At 37.2% G+C, this 27,018-nt stretch overlaps 7 protein-coding genes across 7 annotated transcripts; 5 read left to right on the forward strand and 2 right to left on the reverse strand.

Annotated features, from left to right (window-relative positions):
• Positions 1-899: 899 nt before the first annotated feature.
• Positions 900-4,959, forward strand: LOC126605054 (uncharacterized). The gene is made up of 7 exons (XM_050272402.1): positions 900-1,458; positions 1,686-1,774; positions 1,894-2,029; positions 3,464-3,562; positions 3,699-3,824; positions 4,010-4,272; positions 4,373-4,959. The coding sequence occupies exons 1-7, from the start codon at positions 1,290-1,292 to the stop codon at positions 4,484-4,486; spliced, it is 996 nt and encodes a 331-aa protein (XP_050128359.1). The 5' UTR covers positions 900-1,289; the 3' UTR covers positions 4,487-4,959.
• Positions 4,960-5,912: 953 nt separating this feature from the next.
• On the forward strand, positions 5,913-7,696 carry LOC126605334 (uncharacterized). The gene is made up of 2 exons (XM_050272705.1): positions 5,913-6,103; positions 6,896-7,696. Exon 2 carries the CDS (start codon positions 6,927-6,929, stop codon positions 7,452-7,454), a length of 528 nt encoding a protein of 175 aa, XP_050128662.1. The 5' UTR covers positions 5,913-6,103; positions 6,896-6,926; the 3' UTR covers positions 7,455-7,696.
• Positions 7,697-7,855: 159 nt separating this feature from the next.
• LOC126605335 (uncharacterized) lies at positions 7,856-9,106 on the forward strand. The gene is made up of 2 exons (XM_050272706.1): positions 7,856-8,105; positions 8,265-9,106. Exon 2 carries the CDS (start codon positions 8,268-8,270, stop codon positions 8,661-8,663), a length of 396 nt encoding a protein of 131 aa, XP_050128663.1. The 5' UTR covers positions 7,856-8,105; positions 8,265-8,267; the 3' UTR covers positions 8,664-9,106.
• Positions 9,107-10,429: 1,323 nt separating this feature from the next.
• Positions 10,430-11,587, forward strand: LOC126601602 (uncharacterized). Its single transcript, XM_050268327.1, has 2 exons — positions 10,430-10,779; positions 10,895-11,587. Exons 1-2 carry the CDS (start codon positions 10,609-10,611, stop codon positions 11,336-11,338), a joined length of 615 nt encoding a protein of 204 aa, XP_050124284.1. The 5' UTR covers positions 10,430-10,608; the 3' UTR covers positions 11,339-11,587.
• Positions 11,588-13,706: 2,119 nt separating this feature from the next.
• On the reverse strand, positions 13,707-15,582 carry LOC126605292 (succinate dehydrogenase subunit 5, mitochondrial-like). Its single transcript, XM_050272660.1, has 4 exons — positions 15,314-15,582; positions 14,787-15,100; positions 14,515-14,700; positions 13,707-14,059 (listed from the first exon to the last, which is right to left on the reverse strand). The coding sequence occupies exons 1-4, from the start codon at positions 15,486-15,488 to the stop codon at positions 14,003-14,005; spliced, it is 732 nt and encodes a 243-aa protein (XP_050128617.1). The 5' UTR covers positions 15,489-15,582; the 3' UTR covers positions 13,707-14,002.
• Positions 15,583-18,327: 2,745 nt separating this feature from the next.
• On the forward strand, positions 18,328-19,654 carry LOC126605557 (probable carboxylesterase 2). Its single transcript, XM_050272971.1, has one exon. The coding sequence runs from the start codon at positions 18,516-18,518 to the stop codon at positions 19,470-19,472; it is 957 nt and encodes a 318-aa protein (XP_050128928.1). The 5' UTR covers positions 18,328-18,515; the 3' UTR covers positions 19,473-19,654.
• Positions 19,655-21,281: 1,627 nt separating this feature from the next.
• LOC126605341 (26S proteasome non-ATPase regulatory subunit 14 homolog) lies at positions 21,282-24,462 on the reverse strand. The gene is made up of 6 exons (XM_050272713.1): positions 24,251-24,462; positions 23,798-23,975; positions 23,222-23,303; positions 22,501-22,677; positions 22,256-22,423; positions 21,282-21,597 (listed from the first exon to the last, which is right to left on the reverse strand). The coding sequence occupies exons 1-6, from the start codon at positions 24,390-24,392 to the stop codon at positions 21,406-21,408; spliced, it is 939 nt and encodes a 312-aa protein (XP_050128670.1). The 5' UTR covers positions 24,393-24,462; the 3' UTR covers positions 21,282-21,405.
• Between the last annotated feature and the right edge of the window lie 2,556 nt (positions 24,463-27,018).

Genomic DNA, 27,018 nt, shown 5'->3' on the forward strand with positions numbered 1-27,018 from the left:
AAAGTTGATTAAGAAATTTGAATTAAATAAATTGTCCTCAATTTTCGACACGTGGCAGCTAGGAGAAGAAAATAATTATGTTTAGTGTGCCTGTCACATCCTCCTAATAAATTATAAAAATAAAACTATGGCACATGACATCTTTCTATTGTTCTATAAAATGAAAAATATGCACGTACGAGTAGCTTGATAGGTATATATCACAAATTTAAAATAATAATAATAATAATAATAATTTAATTGGATACTGATCACTATTTAAGTAATATATATTTGTTCACCAAATTTTTGATATACTTGATAAGTGAGTATAATCATTAAATATTTGTTACTAACAGCAGACATGAATTCAAACTTAAAGCATTTTCTACAAAATTTGTGTTGGATGGTGAAAAGTTTAACTTGAAATTTTACATGATTAAAGTCTAAATCAATTAGTTAAAAAATTGTCAAATCAACTAGGTTAAAATTACGTTTGGTTCCAACAACAAAAATGATTATTTTGCTATGGTATCAAAATTTTGAGGTTCCTAGCCTCAAATTAAATTTAGTTGATTGATATTTATTTACTCACAATTAATGTGTATTGTTTCAAGTATGTCGGTAGTATCTAAAAATTTTAGAATTTTGTTAATGTTATATTCAAATATGATTGTGCCTGTCACAAAGCGTTCGGTGCTAGTACTATTTTTTTTAAATGTTCTCAAACTAATTTTTGTATGATTATAGATATTGGAACAAACAAATCTAGGAAGAAATGGAGACAAATTAGTATAGCAAAAATAAAACAAAATAAAAATTAGTTATCCCAAAATAAAACATGGGATTAGGACGTGATCCACCCACGGCGCATGTTAGCACAAGGCAGAGGAGACAAGGCAAATAGGTTGATTAAGCTGTTTTCACCACTACCGAGCAAACACCAACAATCACGGAATCATCTGAGAAAACACCATAATCATTCTTCATTAATCCCCCCTGGGCAAACCAGGCCACTCAATCTTCATTAATCTTAATCATTATCTTTTAACCCCTTTCTCTAATCCTAATTACGACGACGGCTTTGCATTTATCTCACTAAATCGTAGCAAATAAGGCAAGACAAGAAAAACCCAGAAGCCAAAAGCACTTATTCCACTGCTGCGTTGGAGCAAAGGACGACCTGGGTCTGTCGTCGGAAGAGGCGAGGCTTCGAAAGTTGTGGGCTTTTGGGATTTTGATCTGGGTCTGGCTCTGATCGATCTGTGAGGTCGGCGGATATGGTGGAATGAAGGAGAAGAGACGAAGGCATGGCTCGGGTAGGAGGAGAATGGGGATTTAAAGGTAGACGGATTTGGGGTTTTTCGTACAAGAAGACCACTCTCCTCGTTTGCTCCATTAACATCGTTGTTGCTCTCTATGTTCTTCGCTCCCTCTACGGTTCTCTCTACATCTACTCCGATAGAGATACACGCCCCAGTACGTTTCTCTCTCTTTCTCTCTAGCTTCTGTAAATCTTGGTTCTTTGAATGATCCACTAGCTGTTTGAGGTGTTTCTGGTAAAACCCAGTTGGGAATTTAGCTTCTTGTTTGATGAGTTTTCTTTAAATTTTGTTGCTTTGGATTATCCACTAGCCGTTTGAGGTGTTTTTCAGAGAACCCAGTTAGGAATGTTGAGGGAATGTTTTGTTTGTGAATTGGTTCAGCGTTTGAGTACACTCCGGATCAGATTAGGAAGATGGAGGAGTCAGTTCGGATTCGAAAAGCAGCTGAACCGGTTGAGCTAATTAGATTGGTAAGATATGCATTTTGAGTTTTCTTTGGGGGTAGGTAGTTCCGTTTGATTGAATCGGTAGAGCTATATGCTGCGAGTCCTTTTAATTTAATGGAGGACTATTCTGTTGTGCTCAAAAGGTAAAGGCACTGAAGAAGGAGCTTTACAGAGAGGTAGCGGTTGAATTGCCGCAGCCTTTGAAACTGAAGATGACTAATGATATAATTGATAGGTTGAAAACCTTGAGGCCCAATGCAAATATTACTGAGCAGAGAGGTCAGTGCAGCTCAATTTTATTTTCTTTAGTTTATCTCTTTTTGTTATCTGCAATAATTAATAGCCATGCAATATCAAATCTCAAATCCTGTATAAATGGTTTAAACATAATTCATCTGACCATGATATTCAGCTCTGTCTTGAAATAAATATGATTATGAATTTATGTTTTATCTGTGTTGATTTCAGTTTTTGTATCTGAAACTAAAATTATCGACATTGATAACAAATTCTAAAAACTATCGAGTGGTTCTTTGATACTGTCACATTAAGGTTGAATGAAGTACTGTTTTCTTGAGCAACTGTACGAGTTTTGGTAAGGGAGACAATCCAAAGATTTCGTAGCTTTAGTTTAAATCCCTAATCATTAGGCTTTTTATGTTTTTCTATAAGTTCATTTTCTGTTTGTGCATGCTTTCCCGTTATCTATTTCTTTATGATATTGTATCATCGTATGGTAGATTTCCTGCTTTCAATATTCCAACTACTTGTTCAGCTTTCTGCGGGAAATTATCCATTTACATATTCAGAAATAGCATACTTAGGAGTGAAGGCGAGAACACGGGTTAAAGGGAAGTTTAGGTGGGTTTCACGTGAAAGGATATAGAAGATTCATTGTCTGTTTTGTCTCGAGGAACAAATTGCTTCCTGGTATTCTGGAAGCATGTAAATTTTCTCTTGATTTTATGACAAACCAGATCTTTGTAAGGAAGGGATTGCTTTAGGCATTTCTCTGTATTTCTGTAACCACTCAAAAAATTGTGACATAATAGAGCAAAAACTTATAGTGTAACATAGCTTTTTCTGTTTTCCGTGCCATTTTTCTCTCTTTGGGTAGGTGGTGCATGATGACCTGGATAATTGTTGTTTATTTTTTATTTTTTTTGTCCTGCATAATTGTTGTTTCTGTTAAGTATGGAATTCTCAATTTATCATGCGACTTAAGTGGGGTCAATACTGATTGTCTTTTTTGTAAGAGTGGCCATAGTTTATATATGTGAGTACCTTGTGTGTCTTAGTACCTAGATATGTTCCAGTTAAGTGTAACTTTCACCTTGTTCAAGGTTTGAGTGCTTCTTTCACTCGTACATTACAAGTTTACAACATATTCGCTTAACGATGAAAAGATGCCAAAAGGTTACCCCAGCTCATACCAGAATTCAATTGCATGTAAACCACCAACCTTTGTAAAGTGTTGTTCCCATTAATCAATTTGACCTATTTGAATCTATAAATTTGAATTTGTTTAAATTCCCATGGCTACACTTAAGTTCTGTACAAACACTTATCAGCTGCTAATAATTAAACTGACCAACCATGATTAGTGTGATGAGCTAAAGGATACAAATATGTGTTATATAATTCAGTTTATTATTCTCTCATTACTTGTAGTAATTAAGTTATCATGTTGATGGTGGTTGCTTAAATAAACAGAAGTAGTTGAAAGATGGTGCAAGGAAAAACTAAAAGAAGCTAAGCAGTTGGCAGTTGAGACCAAGGCTTCAAATTCAACAGTCCTTCATGAGGAAGCAGGTATGGTCATTATTTGTGAACTACGTGTGGTTTCTTTTTAGGATTCAATAGCTTATATGATGCAGCAGTCTATGAATGGTAGTATAATTGTTTTGACAAACTCTGGTGTTTACTGTTCTGATTTTGTTTTCTATAGAAATGCTAGTAAAAGCTTTGGAATCTGATTCCACTTGGCTGTTGGAAGATTTGGGCCTTTGGATTCCTCCTGAAATTCGTAACACGGAACATCATGATAAACCTGAGGGTGAAGAAGAGGAGTTAGGTAATTCATCAATTTCGGCTCCATGCCCTTCTCTCTATCATTAAAAAAAATCATCTTTTATTTTCCTTTACAAAATAAAAAGAAAACGTCACGATCCTTGTTTGGTAGTTTTGAGAAGTTTACTCATTTAGATAGTAGAAACTTATTCCATGTGTTGATGTATGTATTCCTTTGTTTTTCTGTAGACGATCAAATTTTGCCTGGCAGGCCGCTTCCTCCTGAATGCCATGCAGAAGTTCATACAGATTATGATGGTGCTGCTGTAAGATGGGGGCTTACCCACCACAAAGATAGTGCAGCTGACTGCTGTCAGGCTTGCTTTGATCAAGCTAAACGTGCTAAGCCTAATGAAAAGAGATGTAATATATGGGTTTATTGCCCGTCGGAAACTGGTTGCCATTCTCCAGATATCTATGAGCATAAACTTGGAGAGTGCTGGCTTAAATACGTAAGAACTAAACAACTGTTTCGTTATAATTTATATATATTCGTGATTATGTTGATCCAGTTGACCCTAATATTTCTTGTTTTCAATCATCAAAATGCAGGCAGAAACGCCTAAACTTAATTTCAAGGACAAGTATCCTGAATCATATAGAAACCGCCATCCATCTGCACCACTCGTTGTTCCTTGGGCCTCTGGCATTGTTGGCGCACGATAGGATTTCGCCACTCCCAGCAGAAAAGGACAAACCCTTGTCATTGTAACTTGACCTGCAAAGGCTTACCGTGTTCTGGATACATCACAAAACACACGAAGGTACCTTCACTGGAATATGTAATCATGGTCTCCTTAGGTTTATATATTTTTGTTCTGTTAAATTGTTCTGTGAAAAATAGAGGAAAATAGGAAGAGTTTTCGAAGAGAGGGGGATGGAGTGACTGAAGGTTCAGCGTGCGCTCCACGCTTGTTGTTTGTTCACAAAGTCATTTTTTGTAATACGGATTGTTCATGGTGTTTGGCGCCGATGATTCAAGATAAAGAAGTCCTGGTCGGAGGCATAGTGAGCTATGGTGTTAGACGTTGAAACTCTCCCCGTCGTTAAGGAATGGGGAATATGAATTTCTGTCTCTGAACGTTGCGTATTACTCTCTAATTCTTTGGATAAATACATAATGCCCTCTATCTTTAAAAGGAGACGAGTACGAAATTTTCAGTTTCTTGTTGCTCAAGTATCTTTTAGCTTGTACCTTTGAGAAGTGAGATGTAAGCATTCAACATTTATGTTTTTCTAATGCTCATCAATTGTATAAGGGATAAAGTACAGTCCCAAATTGAGAGAACCTCGACGGTACGAGGGAGGCTGAACAAAAGTTATTAATTAGAGAACAAAAGTTAGAGAGGGAAATGTGAAACAAAAAAACCTAGAAGAGTTGGCATGGTTATTTTAGGGTGGACAATTGGGTGTTTTGGAGTGACGGTGGGTGGATGAATGGTGAGGATAGTTTGAGTAAATTGGGACGATAGCACCTCCCTACTAAACAAATACTTTGGCTAATAAGTGTATATGTTAGCTGTGGTTTTATCAAAAAATGGTTAAGTATTTGGTAGTTGCTTCGTGAATGAATCATTTGGCGTGTACTTTTTTGGAAAGTGATTTTATAAACTACAAAGTGTTTTTCAAATGACTGTAAACATTTTTATTAAACCCAATCATAAACGCATATGGTCTAAAATCCTACTGAATAAAATGTTGGGTTTTCCACCCATGCGTCCCGAGTTCGAAACTCATTCCGTCCCTAAATTATTGTCATAATTTCGAACTGTGCCCTCTCTTCCCTTAATAATAATAAAATGGTCACTTAGTAGTACAATCTAATGTTATTCCTCTTCACTTGTAAGTGAGAGGTTTTAGGTTCGATTCTCAACAAAGTCGAATTTAAACCACATTATTGCTAGCTCATTATTGTGAGGCTAAACCCACCATTCTCTCTCTTTAATGTAGATAATATCATTTGTTAAAATAATAATAATAATAATAAAATGAAAAGAAAAAAAAAAGCAATCATAAACATTTTTGCCGGTTCAAGAAACAATCCCCACATGCCGAAAGTGAAATTTAATTGACTAAAACAAGGCATACACCAAACTTAATTTAATTAGATTCCGAAACTAATGGAGTGGTGTGGAGGCAAGGCATACACCAAATTTTGAGAGCCGCTGCCTCTCATCGCCGCCACAAACTCTGAAAGTTTAAGCGATTCCAAGCCGCGCTTTTCGCCGCCCGCCATTATTGATGTCATCGCGCGAGAGATTGGAGCTCGCTCGGCCTACGAAGGTAACTTAATTTTTACGTTTCTCTTTGGTCTTCGTATTTTAGTTGAATTTATGCATAATCCGATCGTTACTTGGTTCAGAAAAACCAACAATCCAACTGGATTTAATTCTCAAGTTTTTTTCTTTTACACTTTTAAATCATTGTTCTTGTTAAGAATTCTGAAATTTCTGTCAGTGGGTTGTTGCTTAATTGGTTTAATTCGCATTTGGGCGTTCTGTAGCTTTAATTTTATCTCTGATTTCAAGCTGGGGTTCTTTGAAATTGAAAATTTAGTTTGTTTTCTGCACTTGAATCTGCATATTATGTACCTGTCTGGTTTAGTTGAATTTCAATTCGGGTTTTCGATTCCCAAATGGGTTCAAGTTCTTGCTGTTACCTGTCACAGATTTTATTAGAAAATGAATGAGTCAAGCTTAAACCTTTTTTATTTATGTGCTTGACCAGAGGAACCCAAAAGAGGGACTGCATTCGGGTGGGCATCGTCAACGATGGACAAGGGTTAGGGTTTACTGAGCTGCAGAGATAATTAGTACAGGGTTTGGGTTTGCTGAGCTGCAAAGATAATTAGTACAGTACTTGAATGCCGTTGTATTTTTGTGCTTGATGTTAATTTCCTTGTTTGCAATAGCAATCTTATTAGCGATAGAAGCTTGAATGCTCGATCCAGATGTCTTATGTGTTTAGTCCCACTTTTTTTTTAGAACATATCGAAAACCTTAACTTTATGGCGCATAGGGGTGTTTGCAATTTGAAATTACAGAAATTACAGAATTTTTTTCGTTTCATATGCAGTGAAGCTAATCGATAGCAAGTAGCTACGAGTATGTTTCTTTGCAACAATTCCATTCAGGAAACTCACTATGAAATACTTTCCGTGAAACAAGATGCAAGCTATGAAGATATCCGAGCAAGCTATCGATCTGCCATCCTTGATAGTCATCCTGATAAATCACAAAGTACCTCTGGATCGGGAGATAGATTCCTGAAGGTGCAAAAGGCTTGGGAAATCCTTGGCGATTCAAGGTCTCGCGCACTTTATGATAGCGCACTGCGAGCTTCTAGTCTTGATGCTATGGTTGCAGAAGATATCAGCTTAAAAGATGTGATGGCTGAAGATGCGGGAGAGGCCATTCAGCTCTTTTACCAGTGCCGGTGTGGTGACTATTTCTTCGTTGATTCTTTGGAGTTGGAGAAGATGGGATATGCTTTGTTAAGAGATGGAAGGAAAATATCTTTCGAGGCACAAAACGCATTGCCAGCATCGCTTGTCATCCCCTGCGGGTCTTGTTCTTTGAAAGTTCGGATGTTGATCAATTCAGATGATTTTGTTACGATTGTTGATAACCATTGAACGGGAGACGAAGTCTTTCGTTTCAAGATTTTAGTTTCAACAGCTTAAAATGACGGGAGCCTTGTGTGTTTCAAGTTGAAATTTCATAGAAAATGTGACAAGTTGGATGATTGAAACAGAGATTAGAGAAAGGCCTAACTATGATTATTTTCTCTATGGTTTTAGTCGTCGCGATTTAAGTTTTGTAGTTTACTCCTTGTATCAATATAAGGACGTCCTAATTTCGTTATTTTTTCATAGAATTTGCAATTTTTTGTTTTTGATACACGGAATTCGCAAGGGATAAACATTTGCGCTGTTTTTATCTTTTTAATCCAAAAATTTGACGGAAATGAGTTCTTATTCTTTAAATGTTACGATTAACAAATTACATAACTTAAATCGAGACAATTGAAATTCGAAAATCGAAGTGGAATTTTTGGAACGGAATAGCGGCCCAACACTTGTATGGGCCCTTGCATGAGTTTGGTTGCATCAGGAACCCATTACTCAGTTATTTTATTTTATTTTCTCAATAACAAAAAAATAAAAATAAAAATCACGTCTTGAAGAAACAAAATCAAAATTGGGTCTACGATTCTCAGCGAACCGATCAGTTGTTGATTTTCCAATCGATCCGATAAGGTTGAAACCCTAATTCTCTATTCCCAGGTTCGATCTTTTCCTCCTTTATGGTAATTTCACAAAAAAATAAATAAATTAGGGCACCGTTCTTCCTCTGATGAAAGAAATTTGATTTTCATCAAAGATTGTGTTTTTGGGTATTTTAAACTAAAATTCCCAGTTGGGTTTCTCATAAATCGGAAACAGGAGATGGGTTCTGCAGAAAAAAGCTCCCAGTGGCGGAGCGTGTTCGACGGCGTGAAGCTGAAGACCATCAAAGCAATGCCGGAAGCTCTAATGGCGGAGATCAACACAGCAATCTGCAATCTCGAGTACGCACGCGCCACCGCTCTTGTCGACTCTCCGTCTTCTTTGTCTTCGACGGCGAAAACCGAGATCCCTGATCAACCGGAATACAATGTACGAATGGCGGACCAAGCCTACAAGGCAGGCTGCGCAGCCTTGGCAGCTGGGAAACTCGACGAGGCCCTTCTCTCTCTGAACACTTCTCTCTCTATGTGCCCGCCTGATCAGACCTCTGCGGTGACCAAACTCCACTCTTTGATCTCTCTCACATCTCGGCAGCTCCATAAGTCCACCAGCTGAGTTTATCTTGTCCTTTATAATTAATGCAAGCGATGGTGGGGAAGGAGGAATCGAACTCAGGATCTCGAGTGCAGCGGACTTTATTATGACATCAAAATTTGGGATGTTTGATTCCAACTTTCCATGCTTTTTTCATGCGGATTTGGAGGTCGGCAACAATAATGTGGAGCTATTTAATGATCAATCAATTGGGGAACAGGGGAGATGTAGACATTAGTGTCCGGAGCAGATTTCACGAGGGTGATTGGTGATGGAGATGATGCTTTAAAGCTCTACAGATAAAGATAAGGTTTGAGTACGTGTATGGTTGTATAGGTAGAGGATTTTCCTTTGTTCTTGCCTAAAGGTCTAAACTTGGTTGATTGTTTGATCAGTTGAGATATGAATGATGTATTTAACCATGGTTAATCATTATTAGAGAATATCATCTGTTCTTTTCTAAATTTTGGTTTTTTTTTTTTATTAATTTAGATATGATTGGTGTCGTTATCGAGTAAATCTGACTCATCACCAATTATATGCAACTATGTGTTTAGTCGTCATGAAGGACTTGCCTAATACTTTTAACCTAATAGTATCGAGGGCAAGTGTCATGCATTGTTATGTGCTTTTTTTTTTCGGAGGCAGATTGTCTGCCTTCCTGTTTGGGTGCCCTTCCTATTCATTTCTATTTGTGTGGTTACGGTTAAGTCACGTCAATATTTTATATTGTTATTGTTTTTTGTCTTATTATATTTGTAAAAAAAAATAATATAAAATATTGACGTGATTTAATCATGACCGCACAAAATAAGAGAGGATGGGAAGGGTACCCAAACAGAAAAGCAAACAATTTGCCTCCTTTTTTTTTCTACTTTGGCAACTCATTATTGGTTTGGGACCCGTCCCACTGGCATACGTGATCTAGTTATTAGAGAATTGAACCGAGTGTCAAGGGAGACTAGAGAAAATAAAATCAAAGATATTGCTCAAGATATCTCAGACTCATGATCTTTCTTTGTTATGATGTTTACTAGAATTGAACGGCCATGAAATTTCTAATTAGTTTCTGTTGGGACACCACATTAATTTCAACTAGTTTCCATTGTCTTTCAATGAAAATGAAATTGGGGAAAGATGCCAAATTTATGTGTTAACCTGTGTCAAGATTTTCTTCAGTTGAGATAACATTTTGAGGGCACTCTCACTTTAGGAAAATTCAACAAATAACTTCGTAAGCATGGGTTTGGCCAGTTAGCCTAATGTGTTTGCTTTTAGCATTCAAGTTCGAGTTGCTCTTCTTGTAACTTAAAGTAATTTAGAATCCTGTCTTGTAAAAAAAAAAAAAAACAAATATGTCAAGATTAGGTTTGGTATCATGTCCTAATTCCCATGACTTCAACTTAAAGCATGAAAAATGAAGACTACAGAAGCAGCACTAAATAAAGAAAAAAAAAAACTGAAGAAACGGATTGAAGTTACAGGTCTTCTTCAATGGGAATAATATTAAGGGAACTTTAACGAAAAGCTTCCGGTACTGTTCATTTTAACGAAAAATCATATTTTTACACTAAAAAATCAATCCTGGTATTATTCACTTTACCATTTATTTTGTCCTTATCGTTAAAACTTAGAGTTTTCAAGCTATTTTCATTAGTTTTCCTTAATATTAATGGCTGTGAGATAAGCAAAAGCGTTTTCAACCTCAAAGGGAGGAGTTTTAGCTTTTGTTAAAACGTCTAATATGCTTTTTTAGCTTTGTCTTTAACCCAAAGAATAGAAACCAATCTTCTCCATTTTTCCAATAAGCTGAGAAGCCGCTGTCAAAAAAAGCAGGTGAAGGTCTAATCCGAACATCATGTCGAGTAAGAATGACACACACCAAAAGCACTAGTTTTGTAGGTATCTCAAAGCACCTCTGGCTTACAGCTTACAAACCCAAAGCACCTTTTTTTTTCACTCCAACATGAGCATCTTTTATCACGAAGATGAACAATCACCAAATCCTTCCAAAAGATGCAAATTTCTTGCTGCTTGTCTCACCGATGCGTTTGCGAATTGCCATACCGGCAGAAAGCTTTCGGTTTCGAGCCGTGCGGAGGAGTGCTTGACAAGCGACTTTGATGAGGAACAGGAAGTAAGCTATGTACCCGAACAAAGATTTTCCATATAAGGTTTTCATGTTTTTATTAATGTACGAGTGTTTTACAGGTTGTTTTATCATTTTTTGTTACTTGCTTTTTCTCTATCAGGTTATTGTGTCTGCGATTCGAAGCCGTGCTATGGAAAAGCTGAGGCGCAAGCCGCGCAGCTTCTCAGATAGCTTTTCTTTTGTCTACTCTTCTAAATCGGGTGATTTATTCATAACACAGAAAGGAGTGGAAAAGCAGGAGGATCATGAAGACGATGAGAAAGCAGATTTTTTATCGGTTGCAAGCTGCCTTTCTTGCTGCTCAAGCGACGCTGCAAGTAGAGACGTGTTTCTTTCTGTCAAGACAAGCTTGTCGCGCTGTTCGAGCCTTAATGGGATCGAGTTTATAGATTTTCCAAAGCAGTCCATAATTCAGCAGTTCCGTCATTGTGAAGGCTGGCCGTTTGGGCTTTGCCGGAAGGCTGTGTTGCTTCCACCGCTGCCAAAGTCGCCCTCTGAGTCGTGGTTGTGGAAAAAAGGCACTAAGTTTGTTAAGATGGTTTAAAGTCGGAGCTCCTCCACCCCCACCACCAACAAAGGAGGTTCAAAGTTCAAGTTATTCGAAGTTATTTCGTGTTTAGATGATTAAATGGATGGAATACAATGCAATTACAAAAAAGTTTTAGTTATAATGGTAATGTTATACTTTGTGATAAGTAAAGCTATCATATATGCAAATGCATAAATGGACCAAAATGTTAGTATTTAAATGTGTTATAACGAATTAGTATACTTAAATGTTCTTACTTTGACATATTATAATGATTTAGTGTAACGAAACGTCTATACTTAAAAATTTAGTAACACAAAAGAAATTATGCAAAATACATATGTGTACCAAAAATTTCGTACTTAAAATTTTCTTATACAAGTTACTTACCATAAATGGTTGATACAAAATGTAAACAAATAAATGAATATTATTGGACACTTAAATAAGGAAACCCATGAAATTACAAAAAAAAAAAAAGGCAAAAAACTGGCATTGAATACATACGTCGACGTTTAATGGAGTGTGTTTGGACATTTTAATGTTTCTTATACCAGTTACTTACCATTTCTGTTTCTTCTCTATAATCGGATGTTTTGACGGTCTTAAATTTGTCTAATTTCTTGTAACTTTTTGGCTAAAATAGGCATCTAGAATAAAGTTACTTACCATTTCTGTTATACAAATCTCATGGACCATTTTGGCTAAAATAGACATCTAGAATAAAGTTTATTTGTGAGAAACAACTGTTTAAGAGAGAAAAAACAAAAACAATTAAAAAGTACAAGCCATACTGAAATCTAAAGAACCCCAGAAGCTAAACCCGGAGCACAAGACGAACACCCCTACACAAGAAACTAGAACTAAACCGTTCGAGCGGGGCGTTCGAGCACAGAACGCTTGGAGACGACGATCGAGTAGACGTATCCTTTTAGCTTCGACCTTTGTGCTTCTTTTTATCGCTCAAGTCACGGCAAACAACATGGAAAACAGCATTAGCAATAATGTCACCGCGAGAACCCCCTTGCAAAAGCATGCGTCAACGTCATCATTACCACGTTCAGATTTGAGGAGGAGAGCCTTTAATTCATCGTAAGTAATGGGTTTTCCACGAACCTTAGAAGTGACATTGTCAAAACGAGAGCCGACATTGTTGATGACGACTTCAATGATCTCGGTCTCAGGAACAGGAGAACCAGCTAACGTTAGCTCATGCGTAAATCGTAATAGTGTCGACGCGTTGAAGAAATTCAGTAATCGATGAGAAACCGCGAGTAGTGCGATGAAGACGGAGCTCTGAGATATATTTCTGATGCGAAGAGACAAATCGTTTCTCCAAAGCTTGCCAAGTTTCGCGAGCAGTATGGTACCGGTGAGCGGTGTCACCAAGCGCATAATGGCTTATGGAGGCATTGATACAGGAGAGAACAAGCTGGTCCTTTTCAACACAATCTTTAAAATCACGGTTGACAGTGTCGGTTTTGTTTCCAGCATCGTCGGAGAGAAACTGAGGAGGACAGGGAGAAGAACCATCCACAAAAACACATGAGGTTATGACTTTTAAGCAAAGGAACAATTTGGGACAACCAAATAGGGTAATTACTGGAATCGAGTTTGATGGTGATGACGTGAGAGACGTTGGGAAGAACAGACCGGGCGACAGAAGCAGAGGTAGAAGAGTTGGCCATCGGACAAACAAAATAGTTCCGGTGAAAAGAGAGAAGGATCGAGGGACAACAATCACGAGGTTATGATTGCTCGAAAAACATGTGGTAGAACTTAAGTTGCCACAGAACTATGTGGAGAAAGGCGACAATTAGACTGGAGGCGGTTTGTGTTACACTTGTAACACACATAAAGCGATTAACGCCGTATGAGATTATCACAGTAGCAAGTGATAAAATCAAGGACGACTAATTCAATAAATTTGATCAGAGATAAATTCTAAATTGAAGTTGTTACGAAGAATTATGAGATTGTAATGAATTCTAAATTTATCATAAACCCTTTATTTTCAACTCGTGCATCGTTCACCATTGAAATGTGTATATAGTCTTGCAGTGGGAGAAAATCTAGGACGACTAATTCAATACATTTGATCGGAGATGTAGCTCAAATTCGGGTAGTTTATTTCGGCCATCGTGGATTCCCATATCCAAAACCAGCTCGAACTAATTTGTGTTTAGACCCGATATTTACTTTCACGACGTGTCCAGTCTGAAACATAACGATGTCAATTGAGTACACGTTAACATTTTAGAGTACTATTGCAGTTCCCTATTTAACCAAATAATTTGAACGTTCTTTTGTTTAGTCCGTGTCTACAAAACGAATGTGTAAAAAAATGGACCGTCAATATGTCATTAATAATGTGACACCATGATTTCCAACAAAATGTAATGACGTATTATCGTTGCATATTGTTGACAATTGTTCCATCATCAATATTATCAACTCAACAGAAGCAGATGAAACAAATCACACTGAAATTACTTGACGAAACAAACCTACAACGAAAGAACAAGATGCGACATTATTCCATTCATAGATCAAGAACGAAATTCTCTTATTAACTGTCATCAGAATCTGAACATCTGGCCTGTTTCCAAATATCCAACAAACACGATTCCAAAAACCGAAAAGCTTCCAATTACGGTAACATTCTCTGAAATTCTGGGGTTAAGCTCTTTGCTCAATATATGACCCGGAAAGTCCAGACGTTCCCAGAACAGAAATCTGCAATCAGAATACAAAATCAAATGAGCAAGTCTACAAATAGATTCGCATTGATTTGCACGCTTGCGAATGTTCCAAATAGGAGTCCCTACACTGCGGGATAATAACAAACCAGGTACCACAAATGCCGAAATGAAAAGCTTGATGCCAAAGCATTGTTTATATTGAAAGACCCCTTTCCAGTTCCCACGGGAAGAGAAGGAGAAAATAAGGGGCGGAGTATCATTACCCGACTTAAAATCCTCAAACACGTCAATTTTGATCTTCTATTCTCCTAAGTGAGCTAAATGAGTAAGATAATTTTGCTTCAATGCTGCTCATACGGATAAGAAAAGTACCAAATGACTGCACCTATGATTTGATATGGCTTTCTCAAAAGGTAATATCATGAATTATAAATGTTATTGACCGAAAATCTTATCTAGCTATGACCTTAATCATCTTTATATTAATACCTTTCCCCACTCAGAACCGATGCCACTGCATCTCATCTTCAAGTATATCAGCTTAGTTCCCAACTCTGTCTCAACCTTCTTCCTCAAATAGGTCTCCTCAGGCCCGAATGCATCCAAATAGGTAATGTAGCGACTGTAAATGGTCTTCAGTGCATTCACATACTCATCTGACAAGGGCTTGACATTCTACAGACAATACGAAAACACAAAAATCAAAAGAATTGCATAGACAGACAACAGTGAAACCACAAAGTCCCTAATGATTATAATACCTCTCCGCTCATACCAACACTGTCATCAAGTTCCATCTTCAAATTAGTAATCATCCCGCCGAACTCCTCAACAGCCTCCGCTGCCCGGAAAACATTTGTGACAGCCTCTTTGCCAGTCTGGTCATCAGTATTCTGAGACAATGCCGCCTTCGCTTCATGGACGACACTATTGGGCAATTCATCCCAACTTGCAGCCAGCAAATCCTTGAAAACATTGAGCAGCGCAGGGTCTTTAATGGCAGGCAAGTGACTCACATCATCACTATAAAATTTCCTACTTCCCAACCCCCTTGAAAACGGGGACTTGTAATCATCTGAGGATTTGCAACATACCCACATGGAATTTCAGCAGAAAATAAAAAAATTTACAAAACCCAAATCATTTTGCAACACACGAAGCTCAAATACGCAGTTTTTATGCAGAACATCAGATTGCAACAATAACCCATTTCAATTTTGCTTCATATCTATAAAAAAAAAATTCATTGAAACAAGAAATTGAAGTCGAATAAAGAAGGGGGAGGTACCGGAAGAGAGGCCCTTGGCGACGGGGGATGAGGAATTTAAGAGGGTTCGCGCAGCAGCGGCGGAAGAGTGGAGAGGCTGAGAGTGGCGTAGTAGCTGCTGGTTAGCGGCGGCTATTCGATAAGATCTGCAAGAGACTGAGCGGTACAGCGATCTCAAAGCTATCATCTTCTCCATTATTACGGAAGTTTACCAGAAAATCATAGGCAGGGAAAACTGGGAAAGGAGAGACGGGGTTGCAGAACGGCAAGTGGATTTGTTGACACCTTTGGACAACAACAGTTAGATTCCCAGGTGGAAATTACTTTTGGGCTTTTATGTTGGGCTTCAGCCTATAAGATTGGGCTGGATACCTGAATTTGTGATGGTGCATATTTTTTCTTACGATCGCATTGGTTGCAGTTAGATAATGTTTTTCGAAATTTAAACTCATCAAAACGAAATTGGTACAGTGGTGATGCTCACCACCACTTACGCATGATGAGCCAAAATATTAACGACTTTGGCGTGAGCAGTGGGTTGAGCAAGGCTGCTTTAGTCCATCCATATTTATTTTGCTAGATGGCTCCTTTAGGGTTCAGCCCGTTCGTGCAACTTCCCGTGCTCCGACTCTGAGTTTAGTTTGTTGAAGCATTTAAAAATCCAACATAAGAAACACAAAATAAAATACGACGTAAATTTGTTGTTCCACTATTTATAGTATCAAGGTTGGTTTTGCGATTCACAAACTTTTTTAACGTTACTAATTTGTTATAAAATGCTTTATCCCTTCCAGAATCACTTCCCGACAAACCCTTGGCTAGAAAGAACATCAATATAAGATTAATTAAAGATATGTTGATATGTTGATTTTAAGTGTACGATGGCAAAGTGAGGAGAAAAGTAATGTTATTGCAACAATCTTCAAATTTCAAAGTGTGAAAAGTCAAAATTGTTGGACATTTTTCATATCCCCATTGCCCACGCAAACACACATCTTCAAGCTTTTTTTTTTTTCAACGCAGGTAGCTGAAATCTTGTGTTTGTATTTTTAATTTGTATCCATGTCTTGAGTTCGTAACTTCCTTTTATTTAAATTATTGTAAAAATTTATAATTCTTTACGCTTTCTTTAATAATAATAGATTTTATAAAAAAAAGTAGCTGAAATCTTTAAGGCTGCAAATCAAATTATTAGACCTTGCTTTGTCTTTCATGTTCCGGAAAGAAACACGTCTTTGATTATTTAACTTTTTCTTTTGTTTATTTAATTTCGAAATTTGACCACTTTGAGAAAACTAATTGATGTCCAATCAAGAATGTTGTTGGTGGTTGCTTCGTGTATTTTTGGTTAAGCTGGCTGCTTCGTATATCATTATTGTTCCTAATGGAATTGGCTGGAACTTTGTTTGTAATTCTTTTTTTATTAATATTTTGTTTTTAATTTTATAATTCTTTTTCACACAGAAACGTATTTCTTTGTGTTTGATTAATACAAATTGCTAGTAAGTTAGGTTATCTCCAACCGAAAGAGGGCCAGAGGGCTCTCTTTGGCCTTATAGCCTTTCAAGAAGTTAATATTTTAATGAACAGTGTCAGGTTATTTTTCTTACCATCTCCAACCGAGGGGCCAAAAGGCCAAATGCCAAATATAGCCATGTGACAAAAAATCATCTTCAACCGAGGAGGCCAAAGGGTCATAGGGTCAAACATAATTTATTATTTTAATTGAATTAATATGGTTACTTAAATTAAACTACCTCAATAATTTTAAGATAGATTGCCAATAAATTTTCGAGATGAAATTTCAATAATTTTACGTCTCAGATTTCGATTGCCACGTGTCGATGTGTGAGTAGCTTTGCAGATTTCTTGTCGATAAGGAATCTCAATAATTTTACATCTCGGATTTCGAGTGCCACATGTCTCGGATTTCATGTTGTTAAATGTTTTTTTTTTTTATGTTGTATAATTTTTATCATGTTTAATGTTACTTAAAGTTATTTAATATTGTTTAATATTGTTTACTGTTGTTTCATGTTACTTAATGTTATTTAATGGCTTAGGAAGTTATAGGAAAAAAAATAGAATTGAAAAAAAAAATTGAAAAAAAAATAAAATAAAATATAACGGTTAGCTGACGTCAGCAACTAGCCGTTGGTTTCAAACGCCTAGCTCGACCCGAGGTTGGTTGGGTTGGGCCAGCCGGTTAGCCATTTTCTCCTTTTTTGGTTAGGTGGGGCCCACGAGCTATTTTAGTGTCATTTTAGGCTATTTTCGGTCCTATGACCCTCTGGCCGGATCAATTGGAGATGGCCTTAGTACCCACAAAAATGTCTACATACATACACGCTTTAGCTTAAAGAGTAAACATTTTTAATACAAGGCTTAAACTTGTGACATAGTTCGCACATCGTAGGGCTTAATCCAATTCTCTCACCTTTTAAAATAGAACATCGTGGTCATTTTGTATTATGGTCTAGTGACTGTGATATTCATCTTCACTTGTAAATGAGAGATCTTAGGTTCAAATCTCGTTAAAGGCGAATTCAAATCACATTATTATGACTAGCTCAATGTAAGGTTTGATTCACTTTTCACCCTTTTAATGTAGATAATATCATTTGTTAAAAAAAAAAAAAAGTAGAACATCGTGTGGCTTAGTTATAATTAATACATCATGTGGCTTAAAAGTGTGGTTCCCTATTAATTGTTTAATAAAAGAAGTTTAAAGATTGGTTATTGCAGTAAGGTTTTATGTTTTATATTTTATAATAAGAGTCGCTTATCTTAATCATAAACACTAATGCAGTTACGTTAGAAGTGCTTTAAGTTGAAATTTCTACTACCAAGAAGGCAAGAAGGAGAAGCATTGAAGATTTTCTACCAAGTTAGTCATAAACGCTTTTATTTGTCAAAAATCACTAAACTATTCTAATCTTAAAAAAAAAGAGAAAAAAAAGAAAAAAAAAGAACTAAACCGCACATAATACTGCCTTATTCAATTACCCTAATCTAGCTTCTTCCCTTAAAATTCTATATTTATGTACAATTCCATTCCCTCACACTCATCCCATCTCCCTCCCTCCATAAGATAAAATGCACGTCATCACATAAAATCCTTCACAATCTCCTGTCACTATATTTCAGGTCATACTCCAAAGCCCAAAGCCTCCCTCTCTCTTCCTCCTCCTCCTCCTCTTCTCCTTATTTCTCTTTCGTACAAATGGCTGCAACCACCTCACCAGAAGTGTTACTCGAGGTCTTTCCATACCTCCGGGTCCTCAAAGACGGCACAATCGACAGACTCGCCGGAACCCAAGTCGCTCCTCCCGGCTTAGACCCTGAAACCGGAGTTTTATCCAAAGACATCGTCATCTTACCCCAAACCGGGGTCTCAGCCCGACTCTACCGACCCATCACCGCCAAACCTGGCACAAAACTCCCCCTAGTCGTATACCTCCACGGTGGCGCCTTCTGCATATCCTCAGCCGCCGACCCGTGTTACCACACCAGCCTCAACAACCTTGTTGCAGAAGCCAACGCCATCGCAGTTTCAGTAAATTACAGATTAGCCCCTGAGTACCCGCTCCCCACCGCCTATGAAGACTGCTGGGCCGCCCTCAACTGGGTTTTTAACTGCGGCGAAGATCGTGATTCGTGGGTCAAGGATGACGTCGATTTCGGGCGCGTGTTTTTGGTCGGAGACAGCGCGGGAGCCAACATTGCACACCACTTGGCCTTACGGATCAAGGACTCCGACCCGGATCCGAAGTTGAAAATTGCCGGGATTGGTATGGTTAATCCTTACTTTTGGGGGAAGGAGCCAATTGGCGGGGAGGTGGGGGATTTGGTGAGGAAGTCAATGGTGGACACGTGGTGGAATTTCGTTTGTCCGTCGGAAAAAGGCGGCGATGACCCGCTTATCAACCCGTTTCTGGACGGAGCGCCGGGGTTGGAGGGGTTGGCTTGTGGGAAAGTGCTTGTTATGGTGGCAGAAAAAGACATATTGAGGGACAGAGGGAGGCTTTACTATGAGGAATTGGTGAAGAGCAAATGGGGAGGGAGGAAGGAGTTGATTGAAACACAAGGGGAGGATCATGATTTTCATATCTTTAATCCCAATTGCGACAAGGCTAAGATCTTGATTAGGGATTTGGGTAAGTTCATTAATCAAGATTAGTGGAGTTCGAAAGGATTGGAAGCATTTGTTTTAGTTTGTGGGAAATCTTGTTACGTGGGAAAATGACAAAGTGAAGGCCATTTTCAACAGTGGGATTCCTTTGTCAATGTTTGTCATTCATTGTTGTTGTTGTTGCAGTTGTCTTTGTTTTATTTGCAAGGTGATTTGCATAGGTGCGAAAATGGATCGTCTCCGGATCTTTTTCATCAAATTCATCTAATCAATTAATTCGGATTTTTAAAATTTGATCCAACGGTTAAAAATAGTGATTCACTTTAAAAGTTTTAATAACTTTAACCGTTGAATAAAATTTCAAATACCTGAATTGATGAATTTGGTGGATTTGATAGAAGAGATCCGGATGTTCCATTTCCGATAGATGCAATGAAATAAATAAAAGCTACTTTCAATAGGATTGTACTTTTGTCAATGTTTGTCATTCATTGTTGTTGTTGCAGTTGTCTTTGTTTTATTTGTAAGGTGATTTGCATAGATGCGGAAGGGAGTCTCCAGATCCCTTTTACCAAATTCATCTAATCAATTAATTCGGATCATTAAAATTTGATCAAACGGTTAAAAACAGTGATTCACTTTAAAAGTTATAATAACTTTAGCCGTTTGATCAAATTTTAATAGTCCAAATTGATGAATTTGGTGGATTTAATGTAAGAGATCCAGAAAGAATCCCTTTCCGATAGATGCAATGAAATAAATAAAAGCTACTTGCAATAGGATTGTACTTCTCGTTCAAAAAAAAGAAAAGGATTGTACTAGTGTGATCTATTAATGGGGTTGGGAGCAACATAATGATAAGGAAGAAACGAACACAGAATCTCATAGGAAGAGGAGAAACGAACATGGAATCTCATCGGAAGAGGAGATCAGACAAAGAATTTTAAGTATAAAGGTGAATGCTTGTCAGCTGAGTTATAAATTTTCTTGTGTTATTGAGTAATCCTTGAATTAAGAATAAATCAAACTTTAGCTTTAGGCATCTCTAATAGGGTAGGCAAACAAAATGGAGGAGGATCCTCTCCTGAGCAGTTCCCTAGGGATCCCGCAACCGCAATCATGTCTGTTCATCGTATATCGTGCGGTCAGAAATTATTTAAAATTTAAATTTTAAAATTCAAATATGAATAGTATCTAACGAAAACTGACCGTACGATATAAAATGAACAGACAAGATTGCGGGATCCCTAGGATCCCTAGGAAACTGCTCAGGAAAGGATCCTGGTTCAAACAAAATAAGTAAAACTGTACTATAAAAACTAACGTGTCATGCTATCTGCTCAATTGTCTAAACAAATTAAGTAGGCAAAATTATACTTCATCATTTTCTTTCATCTTTAACCTTTACTTTTATATTTGTCATTTTTGTCCACATCAACTATTTTTGCCCACGTGACTTGTCGAAATAGATTTGACTATCGGAGATGCTCAGCCAAAAAGGACATGTATCAAATCAAACCTTGGCTTTATTTATAGAGGACAACCTGTTCCCGACAAAAGGATGCGCGTAACGTGGACAGTTTAAAAGACGTTTCTTTGGGATGGCATTGCTCACGGAGAGTGACCTATATGAAATAAGTTCAATGTTACCGGATATTCCGATCCAATAACATAATACCATGAGGTTTGAAATTCAAACATATTATTACTTCATTGAAATGGGACATCAAGATAGGAGTGGTGCTTTTTGATGTAGTATGTAAGAGGTGATGTGTTTTCACAAAATTAAATAGGAAGGTAAGAAGCAAATATATTATTTACCCTTTTCATGTACTAACTATGAACACAATCCATCAGTAAATTTAAACCAACATGGTAACGGTTTTAATTTAAAGTAGAAAATTCTCCAAATTGTTCAAAGCAATGAAAACCATTCAATGCCTTCTGAAACAGTGAAGACTCGTTTCACACTCACAACTCTCTAGAACACGACAGTGTCGAGCATTGTTCCCAGGGTCTGAACGATGTTGGAGGACATCAGGTTGGAGACGTGTTCTTCGAGATGCTTCTTCGCATCCTGCCTTCCTACATTGGCAATTGCAAGCTTCTCGGGTGGTAACTCATCCTCCTCTTGAACTGCTTTGTTGTATTTGACAGCCAAGTTCTTCATCTCCTGCAGAAGCCAAAAGAAAAACAAAGAAGTTCATCATGACTTTGGGCGATTAAATTTTAGCCGACCTATAATCAATCCAAACCAGCTCACACTTTGAATTTCCTGAACAAAACATTCCAACAGTCCCTCTAGCAAGAGAGGATAGACCTATAGTACAAAGGGTAACCTCAAGCCTTTCCAAAATTAATTCTGGCAGGTCCTAGTGGTTTTTATTCCGTGAGGACATGGACCCCTAACCAGGCACACAACACTGAGACAGGTCTTTATTGGTTTTTTCTTAAACTACAATCCTAGATTTTTGGACAGTCAAAGAAATATCTTGACCAGCCTAGCAGACAAAACCAGATTTCATGGTTTAAAACTTGCATAAACTACTCCTATGAACATTCTACCACATGAAAGTTGTTACCGCAGATTATCAGGCATACGGTGGCCCTAAATTGCTTTCCTTATCATCCACCACCTACTACTCACCTTCAATAGAAACCATTACCAACGGATGACCTCATACTGGTCGAGAAAGCAAAGTGCATGCGATGCTAATAGACTAACTTGGTTCCATGGGTAAATATCACTAACATGTACTTGAGCGATAGACACCCAATTCAACATAAAAATTCAATAGCCCCACACTTAAGGTTCACAAAACCTTGCTTACCTCAACAGTTTGCTCATTTGTCTTCGAATGATTATCAAATCGCCTAAGTGTCAGCCCATCTGTCCATTTCTTCTTGTGGAGGTTAAGTAGCATTTTCTCCTCAAGCTCATTCTTTCTGTAATTAATAGCTATAGAGTAATAATGCCGGTTCAACCCATGGATCAATGCCTGAAGAGGAAATTGCATTAAGTCAAAAAGTGGTGATCACAAAGAAGGGAGATTAAAATTACTTGTTTAGGACTTACTTGAATGGATGGCTTATTAAGATGCCCAAGATTTGAAGTTGTCTGCCGTGGTTCTTGGCCGAGCATCATTGTTTGTGGGTTAATGAGGCGGAAGGCATCTATGACGACCTTTCCCTTCACACTCTGGATGGGATCAACCACCACAGCCACAGCACGTTGATTCAAAGCTTCAAAGCTCTGCAAGAATAAAAAGCATAACAATTACTTACCACAGCCCTCCTACACCAACCAACAATCAAGTTTCTAATCAAGGGCATCACCGGTAATGGTATACCATTACTCAATCTTAGTTGATAAAAAAAGGAGCAAAGCATGTTGTACATGAACACACATATGATCTAGGTAAACTATTAGGAATTTGAACACATCAAAGATAACTAAAAATAAATATGTAGAATTGGACCTAGAGAAATTTAAGCCTAGAGGAAATCCTCATATTTGGGGTCCAAAGAGGAAGACTTTAACAACAAATAGACAGAAGTGAATAGCCAATACAGAACAATGCCAATGAGCTTAAAACCCAACTACTTTCTTCATAACAAAGACATCAACATGCATTGATGTCCACAAATAAATATAACATCTAACATTAAGAGAAACTAATAACTGAAAAAAAAAAAAAAAAAAAAAAAAATCAAACCATGCATGGTTAGAAATTTGTGTTATCTCAACAAAAAAATGAACTGAGCTCAATGAAATATAAAGCATGAATCAAACCAACCTGCTGTGTATTAATGTCCACACCAGATAGCCAACAGCCAAATCCAGGATGCGAGTGGTACCACCCAACCACCATCTCTGGTCTGCATTGCCAATCAGTAGAACATATATTATGATAGGGAATCAGCATAACTAGACAGTCATTCATAACAAGAAAGGTGCAGAAGCAGCAGAACACAGAGTGTAACCATTGTATAAGTATTATACAAGTTAACAATGCAGGTTCTAATAAGCTATTCTAACTTATCATCTAACACAAACTTCACGTTGCACCCATCTTCACGAAAATCCACGATTATCAAGATTCTCACAAACGGAAACGAAAATTTTAGAACTCAGAGCTACATTGGAAATCCATGCACGAGCTCCTTCTACAATAAAATTCTCCAACCGAATCATACAGTTCTTATTAACTTAGTGGTTTTCAGAAAAGAAAAGAGAAAACGACTGAATATAATATATGTGCAAGCCAGAAGAAGCAATGACATGCTTATCACTTAAAACTCGGAAAACGGTACTTGTGGAAAGCATTTTCAACAACCCTAAATTTCATTATTCAAAGTGGAAGAGTAGATACCTTCCAGTCTGCTTCAGCATATCAAGCATGTTAGTCTGGAAAACATGGTCAACAGCTTCGACACTAACACCAGTACCACTCTGCGGCATCGCAAAGACATCGACAACTCGAACAGTGTACTCATCCACAAACTCACCGAGCATCAATCCCATCACTTCCATGGGGACTCCCGCCCTTCCTATTAATTATCAAATCCCAAAGCACGAGTAAGAGAAAAAATTTAACTACATATAAGAACTCCAGAAACCCTAATTACGATCCCAAATGAATAATTTAGACATGATTTACTGACATACTAGCCTATATTGGGTTTTGAAATCCAAAAAACAAATCCCAAATCCAATGTCCAGAAAGCATCAAATCCCTAAACCCCAATTTCGAGTTTCGAAATTCAAGCTGATTTGAGAAGACGTAAAGTAGTGGAAGATGGAAAGAGGAAGGAGAGAGCTTCACCGTGCTTGAGCATCTTGAGGAGGGCAAGGGAGGAGATGTAAACCTGCTCGGAGGAATCTAGGGTGGGGGAATCTGGAGGAGGGTGGCCCAAAGCTCCTCCGGCGCCGGCGAACATCCTCTGAAGCCTCTCCATGCCTGACATTCTCTTCGCTTTCAATGTGTTGGGTTTGGGGAGCTCTCTGCTTTTCTTTTCTAGCAAGACAGCTCTGCTCTGGTTTATAAATAAATATTCGGAAAAATCCTCTTCATATTAAAATTTGTTTAATTTTATCTGATAGGCCGTTCTTTGATTGGTCCAGTTAATAGTTTGGGCTGCTTATGACTAGTGGGCTGAGCCTACGATGAAACACAAACATTTTAAGCCCAAACTAGAGACAAATATGAGGGTACTGCTATTTCATCTTTTTATTTTTATTTTTTTATTTTTTATTTTTTATTTTTATGTTTTGGGGTCAAATAATAGATTTTTTAGATTTAGATGTTAGATTAGGGAGCCGATGGGGTTCAAACACATGCTATAGTACAACGGCATCACTCATTTCCACCACTACGATAGATGGCCACTTACAATGCTATTTCATCTTTGATATGAGAAGTTTTTCAGTGTAACTATTAAACTACACTGTGGTTTTAATAGTGTACTTTGTAACACGATTTTATCAATTAGTGCCATAACTTGAAATGTAAGTTTGTCATCTTCTTATATTATAAACTTTTTTCTCAAAGGATAGAATAATTTTATTAGATACGAATGGAAATGTTTGTAAACTTAGCAAGAGCATATAAAACCATTCCTATTCATGGTAACCACCATTTCTTAAAAAAATTAAGATGCAACTAAGTGCGCTGCTTCATTACAAAACCGTGGAGGAGTATAAACAAACACTACTCGTATAATAAAATTTTGACAGGATTAAACGGTAAAGTAAAAAAGGATGTAAGTCATATTAAAGGTAAAAATTTAGGGATAATACTTGTGGCAATAGGAATAGGATCCTCTCCGGATACTCTTTGTGGAGATATGGAGGATTAATCAATCGTGTTCGTTCATCGTACATCGTGTGGTTAAAAATTATTTTAAATTGAATATAAATAGTACCTAACAAAAACTGACTGCACAATGTACGATGAACGAACCCGATTGATTGATCTCCCAGATCCCCACAAAGAGGATTGGAGAGGATCCTTGTCCGTGGCAATAACCGTGGAGCATAAACAAACACTACTCGTATAATAAAATTGTGACAGGATTAAAAGGTAAAGTAAAAATGGATGTAAGTCATATTAGAGGTAAAAATTTAAGGATAATACTTGTGGCAATTGAAAAAGTAGCAACATTCATATCTTATATATACCATAACCACAACAAGTGGCTCAGTGGTAAGTGGCGGATTCTGGCTCTTAAAATACAAAAAAACAAGAAGATCCCTAGTTTGAAGCTCCAAGCTGGTGAGTTTGCTTGACTGTAACCAAATGAGGCTGAAATGTCTCTGTGAGTATTCTCGACCCCCGAAAGGAGTGGATAAATGTGATTTACCACCAATTGTCCCTCTTTTTAAAAAGAAAAAAAAATCTTATATATACCATGTTAGTTTCCTATACTAAATTGAGTCCCACAATATATTTTAACTAAAATTATTGTTTAGCTCTGGTGATTTACACAATTAACCACACCACTAAATACTCTCACATATATTAGAGAATATTATTAATGATTTCTATGCGTCTAAATGATATTATTATTGCTTTAAAAAAATCATTAAAACCCTCACAATATATCTCTTGGTTGATTAGTGGTTGATTACCAGCCATTCTTCTCTCACTTTTGGCAATTATTAATTCTAGGGTTGGACTGGAATTGACCATTAATCCGAATAATGGGTATGAAACTTCATTCAAATTTACTTTGAAAAGAGGATTGTTTTGTTGAGAGTATGAATCCCAACATCCAATAAAGTAGAAAAATTGCATGTGTAAGTAATTAGGCTACTCCTCATATTACCAATTAGTTTTCTAGTTGTAACAACGAAATGTCAATACAATTTAATGCACCTTAAAATTTTCATATGAACCAAATACTTCTAAGAAAACACAACGTTCTAAGTTCCTGGATATCTGAAATTTCTTTGTATACTAGAAGAAGGTAACAGCGTGTGGCTTGTAGTTGCAGACTTACAGCTATCATGAGCACACAACGTACAATGAAACGATCAAAATCAAAATGCCTAATGCTAATGGAGGTGAAAGACTGAACAAATTTAAGTTGGTGATGATAAAGGACAGCAGTAGCCACAAATGAATTTCCCGACGTTAAATACTGGAATTTTCCGATACCAATATTAATACATGTTGAAAAACGTAGGCGTTTAGGAATATTAGTGTACGTTCTGAATCAGTCTACAATAGAAATCTAAAGTTGATGAATTATGTTACTTTGTACTACGGTTTAGTGGTATTTCTCTTCATTTGTAAGTAAGAGGTCTTAGGTTCGATTCTCGCCAAAGACAATTTGAACCATATTATTGCTAGCCCATTGTGAGGCTACGTCCACCCTCTTCCCATAGTGTAGATAATATCGTTTGTTGAAAAAAAAAGTTTGACGAGTTATATGTAGTCTCTAACCATATTATTTTAAATTCTATTCTTTTAGAATTTAGGGAGGGGAGAGTTTCGAACCCTCGGGATGCATGTGTAGAAACTCATCACTTTATTCACTAGAATATTGAACCACATGCCATGTCGCATATGAATGTGGATATACAGAAAAA

Source organism: Malus sylvestris, chromosome 15 (genome assembly GCF_916048215.2).
Source record: "Malus sylvestris chromosome 15, drMalSylv7.2, whole genome shotgun sequence".
Classification (NCBI taxonomy): Eukaryota; Viridiplantae; Streptophyta; class Magnoliopsida; order Rosales; family Rosaceae; genus Malus; species Malus sylvestris.

Excerpts from the sequence above, each read along its gene's own strand:
- LOC126605054 (XM_050272402.1), top strand. The coding sequence starts at position 1,290 with ATGGCTCGGGTAGGAGGAGAATGGGGATTTAAAGGTAGACGGATTTGG. Across the intron at positions 2,030-3,463 it reads AAATATTACTGAGCAGAGAG|AAGTAGTTGAAAGATGGTGC; the intron begins GTCAGTGCAGCT and ends TTAAATAAACAG. Across the intron at positions 3,563-3,698 it reads AGTCCTTCATGAGGAAGCAG|AAATGCTAGTAAAAGCTTTG; the intron begins GTATGGTCATTA and ends TGTTTTCTATAG.
- LOC126605334 (XM_050272705.1), top strand. The coding sequence starts at position 6,927 with ATGTTTCTTTGCAACAATTCCATTCAGGAAACTCACTATGAAATACTT.
- LOC126605335 (XM_050272706.1), top strand. The coding sequence starts at position 8,268 with ATGGGTTCTGCAGAAAAAAGCTCCCAGTGGCGGAGCGTGTTCGACGGC.
- LOC126601602 (XM_050268327.1), top strand. The coding sequence starts at position 10,609 with ATGAGCATCTTTTATCACGAAGATGAACAATCACCAAATCCTTCCAAA. Across the intron at positions 10,780-10,894 it reads ACTTTGATGAGGAACAGGAA|GTTATTGTGTCTGCGATTCG; the intron begins GTAAGCTATGTA and ends TTTCTCTATCAG.
- LOC126605292 (XM_050272660.1), bottom strand. The coding sequence starts at position 15,488 with ATGGAGAAGATGATAGCTTTGAGATCGCTGTACCGCTCAGTCTCTTGC. Across the intron at positions 15,101-15,313 it reads CGCCAAGGGCCTCTCTTCCG|ATGATTACAAGTCCCCGTTT; the intron begins GTACCTCCCCCT and ends GCAAATCCTCAG. Across the intron at positions 14,701-14,786 it reads GTGTTGGTATGAGCGGAGAG|AATGTCAAGCCCTTGTCAGA; the intron begins GTATTATAATCA and ends TATTGTCTGTAG.
- LOC126605557 (XM_050272971.1), top strand. The coding sequence starts at position 18,516 with ATGGCTGCAACCACCTCACCAGAAGTGTTACTCGAGGTCTTTCCATAC.
- LOC126605341 (XM_050272713.1), bottom strand. The coding sequence starts at position 24,392 with ATGTCAGGCATGGAGAGGCTTCAGAGGATGTTCGCCGGCGCCGGAGGA. Across the intron at positions 23,976-24,250 it reads CCTCAAGATGCTCAAGCACG|GAAGGGCGGGAGTCCCCATG; the intron begins GTGAAGCTCTCT and ends GATAATTAATAG. Across the intron at positions 21,598-22,255 it reads CAAATGAGCAAACTGTTGAG|GAGATGAAGAACTTGGCTGT; the intron begins GTAAGCAAGGTT and ends TGGCTTCTGCAG.